Genomic DNA, 10,169 nt, shown 5'->3' with positions numbered 1-10,169 from the left:
CAAAGCCCGTGAACCCTTTTACATTTTTTCCCCAAATTCTTGTATATATCCAGATAAATTTACCAACACATCCATCTTCATTACCTAGGTTTTATCTGGTGTGTAAGTCGAATACAAATGGGAAATTGCAGTCTTAAAGCAGTTGCAGATGCTACTGATTCCAGTCAATTTGACCGAAAATCGGTCCGAGTCCTGGCTCCGAAAAGAGGCATTTGGAGAGTTAAAGTAATGATTAACAGAAATGACTTCGAGGATATTATGTCAAAACAAGTGAATTTCGAAGCGTTGATCGAGCAAGTGAGGGTTGCAGCAATATCAACTCCTAGGAGGGAAAAGGGATATTGGTCGTGGGGTGTAAGCTGCTAGATGTTTTCTTTTCGTCTCTTATTCTCTTCACAACCGACGCTTCAACCAAGTCCCGACTATACACACTAGGAACTGAATCCAGTTTATCTTCTTTCCGCCGCAGCGTTGGGGTGGAATCAGCGCCGCCCCACCAGTTATTTAATTGATGTTACATATTTTGTGATGCATTATATCTTTGTTGCTGTTTGCTTGATTATATAGTTTGTGAATTATTATCTTTTTTAATGTGTTTTCATCCATGATTCCATGAATAGCTAATCTCAATTGATGGAGCCATAGTAAACAAATGGATGCACCAAGGTAAACTTATCCAATTAGAAAATGAACATACGATGCATGCTATATTACGTGATCAAACCCTACAAAATCAAAAGGCAGTAGTAGCTAGTATCACAGCACAAAATCGATGCAGATTTCATTGTTCAAAGGACAGAAGTAGATATACCGTCTTCTTTCCTAGAAGCCAACCTTTCAGTTCACATAGATTCCATTTTCTTGATTGCCTTCTCAATAGCGGGTACGTTCTTCTTGAAGGATGCCCATTGCTCAGGAGTCAAGCTTATTCCTGCAAGTCCATACATCCAAAGTTTCACCTTATTCGAAAAATCAAATTATTTCTAACTTCAACTAAATGATCATTAGAAAAATTTATCAATGAAAGAGACAGAAAAGAGCTCAATGGAGTTCTTATCAGTGACACATCAGAATGAATAAAAGAAAACCCTTTAGGGGACTCTTACTTAACATATAGTATTGAGTGAGATTATCCAAGCACAATCTCAGGCCCTAAATTACATGGTACAGGCATGTCGACCAACGGACCGGCATTTTATAAAAGAAAAACTGGTCCACTTATCATTCATTCAGCCGCCCACGGTACTTGTCATTCTAGTTATTTGATTTTTAGCTTCATAATGAGGCACTTTTCCATTCTCAATAATTAAAAAGAAATAAAAATAACCTATACGAATAGCATGTCACAAAATAAAATATATATAGGATAAGATGTAAAGAAATTTGAATGCATAATGCGTAAATATCACCAAATACCAGAGAAATCACTAGATGGCACTGGAAGAATCGCAATTGAAATAATATTGCAAATACCCAAGATGCAGACAGGGGAGAATATTATTTCAACAAATAAATTTCGTCTTTTTAACCCATATCAGACATCTTTATTATAGATTTAATCACATGTTGTGAGGTAAAAATAAGAAAAAATCAACATAGCATGGACAAGAAACGACTTTCACATTCAAGTAAGTCATAAGCTTCAGCACTAATACGTCCATGAGAAATAAGTACCTTTAGCTGATGGAAGCTCTTTGCCACCTTTGCTGTAATACTCCCTAATTGATACCAAAGTCCTTCCTCTAAATTCAGATATAGTTACCCTCCTGCTCTTCGACAACTATATATAAAAAAGAAAATTACTTAACAGAAACGTTCAAGGACCAAAGAAACTAAAAATGAACAAAAAATAACAAAAATTTAGGAATATTACAAAAAGATCAATTTATTATGACTGTTACATACTGCCACCCGCCCAACAATTTATTGTGAGCATCAAGTTCAGAACAGACAAATGGTATTTGTATGAACGGGCTCTGAAAGTATTGGAAGAGATTATCCAAAACACCATCGCTACAGCCAAGAACAACCACGAACTAGCATGCGCAGCAAAGTGGCTTTACCTCACAACCAAAAGTATTCCAAATTTTTAGGGATAATGTTTCTAAAAATGACAAGTTATGAACCCCATAACTCATAAACTAGCTCCTCTGGTCCCCTCTTGACTCAGTTCTTGGTTCAGCATCACAAATTAAAATCATAAATCAATCAAAACACAAACAGATGCTAGAAAACCTACACAAATCACATAATCAGACGAAGCAAACATAGTTCCAAAACATACAATCGAGTGAGTGAACAGAGAACAGTTGTGCAAAACCTCAATTAAAAATATTCCTTCATTCATATTCATAAAAATTAATAAATAAATAAATATATATAATATATATAAAGACTCACGCGGCACATTATTAAGCCACCTTCATCATCATACTCTCGACCACCTTTCTTTTTGCTGTTATCTTCCTCTTCCTCTTCCTCTTCCTCCTCCGCCTTCTGCTGCTCCTCCAGTTGCTCAGCTTTTCCCTGCTGTTCCCGGAGGTATGACTCCACGACCTGCCTGACGAATTTCTTCCTGCTGGGTTCCGTAAGGTCCATTTCCAGCTTCTCTGATGCGGTTTTCCGGATTTTGTACTCGGTCGTTTCGTCCATGTTTGAATTGTTCAGGATTTCCAAAACTGTTTCTTCGATTAACTTTTGTGTTTCCTCGTCCATTTTCTTCTTTTTCTTTTCGAGGGTTAGGGCTGTGTTGTGGAGCTCAGAGGGAAGCGGAACACTTGGTTGGAAAAACTAAGCTATAATTGAAACGACGGTATATTTTATTTCGAAACTTTTATTTTTTTTAAAAAAAGTTAATTGTTCGTTGAATGAAAAAAAAAGGGAAAAGTTTTTATATTTATAAATAAATGAAAATATAGTAATTTTTGTAATGAAATATATGATTATATACATATCATCCACTTTTTAATAAAATCAAACAAATAATTTGGATGGTTTCAATATACTTATTATTATTATTATTAAATAAAGATGATTGTATATTCAATAAATATATTGTCTTTTTTTAAAAAATATAGGTATATATATATATATATATATATATATATATATAAATTCTTCCGATTAACCAATTGAATTGTTCGATTTAAATGTCAACCAATACAATTTGGTGAAAAAGAAAAAAGAAGTCTACTCCGTTTGTTGGACAGTCTCACGGTCGTATTTTGTGAGACGAATCTCTTATTTGAGTGATCCATGAAAAAATATTATTTTTTATGCTAAGAGTATTACTTTTTATTTTGAATATCGATAAGGTTGACCCGTCTCACAGAAAAAGATTCGCGAGACCCGTCTCACAGATAAAGATTCGCGAGACGTATCATAAAAGACCTACTCAAAAGTAAATGACTAAATGAAAAAAGAGAGATAATAGATGTACTATGTTGCGTAAACTTCATATTTTCTGCAGTACCAAAGATTACAAATCCAATTGATGTAAGATTTCAACATAACCAGACAAGATGGAGTTCAGTCGGTATAGTTTTTGTTCAAATGGATGCTAGAACAGTCTCTTTTTTCTGCTGTTTCTTGCTGGAAAATGTGAAGAGGAAAGAGCATGCCAATCAAGATTGTACATTTTTCATTGCGATGCACAAGTATACATCGAGACTTAAAGTGGACGACTACCTTGATTGAGCTATGTTGCTATTTCCCCTTGACCATGCCTTTGCTCCCACTTCCAGAGACAACTTCATCCATGCTTTGCCCGCTTCGTCTATACCTGCCACCAGACGCCACAAAAGCTGGACAAGGCCGATAAGCCTTTATCGGCCACCAACCAAATCCCGGGACAGTGGCAATCCCACCTTGAATTCTTCCTTCACCGTTACAACCATTTTCAATCTCCTTTTTTCCACAGGCAGGGCAACCCCTGTAAAAACACATGTACAGAAGGAACAAATTGGATAATATGTATATGATACAATGCCAGTTCTCGTAATATCATAATATTTTGGGAGGAGCAACTTAACTTCCCTGCAAATTTTACCGGAGTTGCTAAAAATTCAGTTTCGACCATCAACTTGCATTCCATTTAATCCACATATTTCTAACTTATGGTTAAGACACGCCATTTCAAAGATTCATGGATCAGTTGTCCCAAAGAGAGAAAAAGCAGGCCCTTTCTGGCATTTATAGTTCACAAGATCACATAATAGATTAAAAAAATTATGAACAGAACTTCACTTCAATAATGGAAATCCAATTCGATAGACTAATTTATAAGTTAAAGGGCCTTTCGAACTAAAGTGTCACCCAGGGGATTCAACAAACTGCTGGAGGGATGAGGCTACATGAACTTCTAAAAAAGTTAAATACGAAATTTAAAGTTTTCCAGGTATGAAGACAATAGCGTGACTCTCAAGTGGTTGCACAAAGATCGAGACTTGGGTCACACCAAGGTATTAATCACAGGTTTTGATTAGTTAGTGTTAATTCATGGAAACATCGACAGAAATCTTGAATATACATGAATTTTCAATTTCTCTTTGGAGTTGAATATGCAAGCCTACGGTGATGTTTTTGAAAATGTATGCGAGTCTATCATATCAGTTTACAAATCTTGTGAGAACAAAAGGAGTACAAAATCCCACCTCAAAAAGCATATGATTCTATGCAAACCTAACTTCTATCTATAAGAATTGATTTAGCCAATCTCCGAGCTAAAGGAACTTGAACCCACCAAGAAAAACATCCGCAATACAATTCTTGTCCTATAAATCATCACATCAAAAGAAATTCACGTTAATTGGGAAACGAAGAGAGAATATACGTGACAGAAGGAGGAGTCCCACTTTCTTCCTCGCAATCTCCTTCTTCAACAACAACAGGAGTTTCGGGCGATGAAACTGAACGTGTGGTGAAAGTATAATTGAGAGTCGATGTTGAAGATATTTGAAGTTGGCTTATACTGAGGGATAAATTTGAGTTACCAAATTGTTTTATTGATGAGGGGAATTTGTGGGCCGGTGGCGTCGGCGGAACGGGGCGGAAGAAAATGGTGGTTTCACAGCCGCAGGTAGCGGCCATGTTATCTCTTCCTCCGCCACTCAAGTCTCAGCCAAGTGCGCTTTTGTTACTAGTTGAAATTCGGATGAGTGTTTATATTGTTATTTGTTCTTGTATGTTCTCTCACTATTATGAACCTATTTTCCCTAATTTTTAGATTTGTTGTGGTTACTATTTGAAAGGAATATATTATTCCTCATTTAGTTTGCTATATTGATAGAGTGTGTCTCATGTGAGACCGTCTCACTGATCATAACTTGTGAGACGGGTCAACCCTACTCATATTCACAATAAAAAGTAATATTTTTTTATGGATGGCCCAAATAAGATATCCGTCTCACAAATACGACTCATAAGACCATCTCACACAAGTTTTTATCATATTGATAATATCAATTTACAATTTTGCATTTCTAAATTATGAGATTTAATTTAATATCTAGATATTAGAATATTTGTTTTTAGTTTGATATTTATCTTTAAGATACATTATTTTGGTTTAAAATAATTCTTTTGATAAAACTATTGTGTTTCTATATATTATAGGACTCTTGGATGGAATAAAGTTGGATGTCAAATAAAAGATATGCATAGAGAGCTTAGAGGCCCGCACGATCAGGGCCGATCCTAACAATATTTGGGCCTGAGTCTAACTTTTAAAAAGAGGCTTCCAAATCATAATGTGTGTTCATATTTTTTTTTCGTTCCATAGCAATTCTTCAAATTAAATCAATACGTCAAAGACAATATAAAAAACTAAAGGAATAAAAATATCAAACATGTCCAAAATGATTACTAAAAAACAAACCGCCTAACAGTTTTAGAGCTAAAAATACTCATCAAGTCTGTATAATCAAGTTGTTCAGTAATTTCTTTCTCAATCGATAACATAGCCAATCCATTCAATCTTTCTCGTGAAATGGTTGATCGGAGAAATGTTTTGATGAGCTTTATCTTTGAAAAACTTCTCTCTATACTTGCTACTGTGACCGAGACAGTCAACAAGATTTTATAAGCAATATGAGCATTTGAAAGCTGGATAAGCATTACATCCACAAAAAATTCAATCAAAAAGCGTAGATTATAGATACCACATAGAGCCCCGAAGAAAGTAAAAAACTAAAATAAAAAATTAGAAGCACGAACAAAGCAAATACAAGAAAATAGACTTACAGTTCCTCACGGCTCTTTCAAAAAAACTTAGAGACGACGCAACGACTGGAGTCGATTAAAGTTTGTCTGCAGATGAGTATTGGGGAAGATTGGGGAATAAATCGATAACATGCTAAGCAAGTTCCATTTAATAAATACTTGGTTTTGAGCAATCTAATAACTAGTATTATATATAATAATTTTTTAAAAAAAATTTTAGGCCCCAAAAAAGAGATGAGACTGAGTCATTGGACTCATTTGCCTCCTAATAGGCACAGCCCTGCGCACAACATAGAGTTTTTGCAGAGAAGAAAAGTACGAGAGCTGAACAAATTTTGATTAGAAGCTTTTTGTGTGATTAGTTGATCACCTTGCAGTATTGGTGATCCGTGTTGAAGACACTCAAAAGACAACACTCGTGTGAAGTGTTGCTTGAAGAGTTTTCGGCGGTTTTTGTTCTAAAAACACGAAAGCATCGTAGCTTGGAGGTCAAGCTTCCAGATTTTCAAGTTTAAAAGATATTACTACGCTTAAGCAAAAAAAGAAGTTTTCGATTTTTACTATAATTTTTATTGTTCAAATAATAGATAAAATGATAAAATTACCATTAATTTAAGATTGAATGAACATAAAAGTATTAAAATTAGAATAACTAATAGTTTCTACAATCTACAAAATAATATAATAAAATTAAGTTCATTATCAATTAGCATGTCATATTTACATTTATGACTTTTTCCATTTAATATTCATAAAATATATATTCATTCGAAAACAAAAATGAAATCTTGTATTAAAAAAATGGGAGTTTAAGCGTTTGGCTTAAAAGCGATATTTTTAGAACACTTCTTTTAATAATAGAGTTTTCTGATAATTTAATATTAAATGAACTTTTAAAGTATTTTTTATACTGAGTTAGAAAATGGACCGTGACATTAAAATTGATTAGTGTAAAGAACTAATCTTATAATAATATAATTATATATATTAATACAGTTCACAATTCTAAAATTAAATCTCACAAGAATGAAAGTTCTGTATTATCATTATGAAGTCACAAACTCTCAAGAAATTAATAAAAAGTAGACGGCAATGAGATTCCTCAATTTCAGTACATTGTTGAAGTGCTGTGCTTTGCGAGATGCTAATGATCGAGTTGACATCCAATAGGGGAAACCTCACGGGACACAAGTAGGCGTGTTAGAACGAATTAGAGGGTAGGCAAGGTCAGCCGAAAAATTGTCGACCCAACACACTCAAACGAACCTAGCCAATTTTGAGTAAAATTTGGTGGGGAAGAAAGTGAGCTGATTTTGTAAGACGATCAACAATAACCTTTATAGCATTAGGCGGGCAAGAGCAGGCATTCATTTTGGCATAACCAAAAATAGCAATCCAACTCATCTCTAGACAAATGCCGCATACTATTGGATGTATTTACGCCTATTTGATTCGAATCCATGCTTACAAAATATGGATTTAGCAGGTATTAGTGACGATGTATTTTCAAAGAAGAATGAAAATCTGACAATTTGTATATAAAACTATGATTTTTAAAACTTTACGAAATTTGCAGCCACCGAGATCAGAGTAACTACACCAAATACTTTAGAGCCAGAGAACATTCATGGAAAGTTGGCTACAGTTTTGATTTGCATTCATATTTCACAATTTTAGTTATTTACTTGAATGTACATAGGATCACAAAAGACCTTGCAAATTGCAAGCGAGGGTAAAACATGTAGGATAGGCCAACTTCGAGAACAAAACAATGGATTCTTGCCTGCTTTATTTTGCCTTCTGGGAGGCTTCCACATACTGCTCCGCAAGTTTCTTCACCTTTTCGCCTTCTTTGATGAGGAAATTTGCATTCTTCTCTTTCGAGTGGTATTTCATAACTTTCTCTGTAGTTTTCTGCACCGCCCACCGGTATTGTTCTACTGTGATCACACCACTCTTGCACAACGGTCTAACGTGCTCTTTGATATAGGCTTCAACCTTCACAGAAGACATGATCAATTTCGTGTGTTGCAACCAAAAAGCTTGCTTTTAATATGTGCAAAAATAGTATTTTACCTTGTGCATGACGGAATTGCTGCTTTTTGATTCCTTCTTGGTGTCAACGTAAGATTTCTTCTCCTTCTTTGACACATTCTCCCTTTTCTGCGAACAGGAAGATGACTCTTCTAACATAGGAGAGGAGTTTGAATTAGCAACCACATTTGAATTTCCCACATGATTCTCAATTGCTTTTCCAGAATCCTTTTCTGCGTCTGAGCTGTCTCCAAGTAATGTCTTCTTGACTATCTGCTCAACAGGCGTTGTTGATAGAGAGTAGGAATATTTTACTATGAGTGGTTCTTTGTCAGGTCCGTAGAGTTCTTCACAGTCTGCAAGGGAAGGATCTTTGTTCCCATCAACCAAAGAATTTGTAACAGGGCAATCGTCTAATCCACCATTAGCAACAGAGCTTCCACCACTAGGTTTATTCTGAGATTCGAGCAGATAGGACGAGCCCTTTAAAGCTCCAAAATCTGCTATCTCCTCATGAACCTGGATACCCAGCGTCCCATTTGTTTTCCCAAGGTTAAGGGAGGAGAAGACCATTTTAATTTTTGGTTCAGGCTGTAGCTCGGAAATCTTTGGGCCGCCAGCACCAATGAAGTCATCATCCTCCAAATTATACTCAAAATCTCCGTAGATATCAAGTTCTGGATGACAATCAACTTCAAATACATCATCAGGTCCTTCATCTTCACTTTTTTCCGAGCCAGCTCCCTGTTTTATGTCATCAACAGAGCCAGTGGGACTATTTGGTGGGGAGTCAGACATGAGACCTGCACTTCTAAGTGCGTCCTCAACTACTAAATCCGAAAGGATACAGTTAGCTTCATCAGCTGCTTCGTCAGAGAGGGCCTCTGAAGTAGAGCAAAGATTGGAGTCTTTAATTTTATCAGAATTCATGCTTTCTGATCTCCGCAATACCTCCTGCGAACACAGATTCACATACACTAACTTGCTATTTGATCTGTCAGCTACTTCCTTTTCGATATTTACAGCATCCGCAACAGCCAACTCTGTTTCAGCTGTTCTGACAACAGATGATGGATTTACTTTCTTCAAAAAGTGCTCGGCTAAGCGATAAAGTTGAGCCTGTGCAATAAATTTTTAAATAGTTTCATCCTTTTATCCTTTGGATAAATTTCTCTAATGCGACAGTCAAGAGCTTCAGTTTCAAGATAAAGAATGAGCCTGGAACTAACACTATAACAGAAATGATAATTAACAATGGGAAAAAATTATCTGACTATAGAAAAGGTAGCTTATTTCATCCTGCACATTAGCCCACTATCATTGTATCTCTTCTTTTTTGTGCTAACCTCTGTATAAGTAGTAAGGTAACTGATAAACAAAATGATTTACAAGGAAGAGATGGAAAAAGAGGCACATATATAGTACCTGCCTCACTGGTACTGAGATTTTATTGTGACGACAAGGTGCCAAAACCGGTTGCATTTCTTTCGGTAGTTGAGCCTGCTCAAATGGCCAAAACAAAGAAACATGACTAAATAATTGAATTACACTGAAAAAATGACGAGACTTAAAGAGATATTGTACCAATAATGAATAGTTCCCTTTAAGAATGGCACTGTCCCCGTCTTTCTCTCGTGCGACATTCTTGTTTGAGGATGCTGTTTTCCTTGCCAGAACTTCCAAGGCCCATTTCCTTTTATCACCTTTTGTGACATCCAATTTATTCACTGAATCCTTCTTAGAAGATGCCTTCATTCCACATGATGCAGGAGTAGAAGATCCTTTGGGTAATCTTTTCTGAGGCACTTCACTGGAAGCTGTTTCAGCCTTCAAAACCTTGACACTCTTATCAGTCCCTTTAACATCTAAAGGATGAGAAACTACCGGCAATGACAAGTTCTTCGATAAGATTTTTC

At 35.7% G+C, this 10,169-nt stretch overlaps 3 protein-coding genes across 3 annotated transcripts; all 3 read right to left on the bottom strand.

Moving 5' to 3' along the window:
• Nucleotides 1-682: 682 nt before the first annotated feature.
• LOC140808393 (RNA polymerase II transcriptional coactivator KELP) lies at nucleotides 683-2,717 on the bottom strand. The gene is made up of 3 exons (XM_073165518.1): nucleotides 2,401-2,717; nucleotides 1,675-1,780; nucleotides 683-931 (listed from the first exon to the last, which is right to left on the bottom strand). Exons 1-3 carry the CDS (start codon nucleotides 2,713-2,715, stop codon nucleotides 843-845), a joined length of 510 nt encoding a protein of 169 aa, XP_073021619.1. The 5' UTR covers nucleotides 2,716-2,717; the 3' UTR covers nucleotides 683-842.
• A 700-nt stretch (nucleotides 2,718-3,417) lies between these two features.
• Nucleotides 3,418-5,154, bottom strand: LOC140808394 (uncharacterized). The gene is made up of 3 exons (XM_073165519.1): nucleotides 4,832-5,154; nucleotides 3,688-3,931; nucleotides 3,418-3,591 (listed from the first exon to the last, which is right to left on the bottom strand). The coding sequence occupies exons 1-2, from the start codon at nucleotides 5,086-5,088 to the stop codon at nucleotides 3,706-3,708; spliced, it is 483 nt and encodes a 160-aa protein (XP_073021620.1). The 5' UTR covers nucleotides 5,089-5,154; the 3' UTR covers nucleotides 3,418-3,591; nucleotides 3,688-3,705.
• Nucleotides 5,155-7,843: 2,689 nt separating this feature from the next.
• On the bottom strand, nucleotides 7,844-10,164 carry LOC140806600 (uncharacterized protein At4g10930; the record flags this gene model as incomplete). Its single annotated transcript, XM_073163161.1, has 4 exons — nucleotides 7,844-8,217; nucleotides 8,296-9,372; nucleotides 9,679-9,753; nucleotides 9,838-10,164. Coding segments are annotated over 4 exons (1,689 nt in total), but the record flags the coding sequence as incomplete, so codon positions are not given.
• Nucleotides 10,165-10,169: the final 5 nt, after the last annotated feature.

Source organism: Primulina eburnea, chromosome 12 (assembly GCF_022965805.1).
Source record: "Primulina eburnea isolate SZY01 chromosome 12, ASM2296580v1, whole genome shotgun sequence".
In the NCBI taxonomy this organism is placed as follows: Eukaryota; Viridiplantae; Streptophyta; class Magnoliopsida; order Lamiales; family Gesneriaceae; genus Primulina; species Primulina eburnea.
This window is presented reverse-complemented; position numbering and strand designations above follow the sequence as displayed.

Coding starts and splice junctions, on each gene's coding strand:
- LOC140808393 (XM_073165518.1), bottom strand. CDS start 2,715: ATGGACGAGGAAACACAAAAGTTAATCGAAGAAACAGTTTTGGAAATC. Junction 1,781..2,400: donor GTGGCTTAATAATGTGCCGC/GTGAGTCTTTAT, acceptor TTTTATATATAG/TTGTCGAAGAGCAGGAGGGT. Junction 932..1,674: donor AGAGCTTCCATCAGCTAAAG/GTACTTATTTCT, acceptor ATGGACTTGCAG/GAATAAGCTTGACTCCTGAG.
- LOC140808394 (XM_073165519.1), bottom strand. CDS start 5,088: ATGGCCGCTACCTGCGGCTGTGAAACCACCATTTTCTTCCGCCCCGTT. Junction 3,932..4,831: donor GGGACTCCTCCTTCTGTCAC/GTATATTCTCTC, acceptor GTGTTTTTACAG/GGGTTGCCCTGCCTGTGGAA.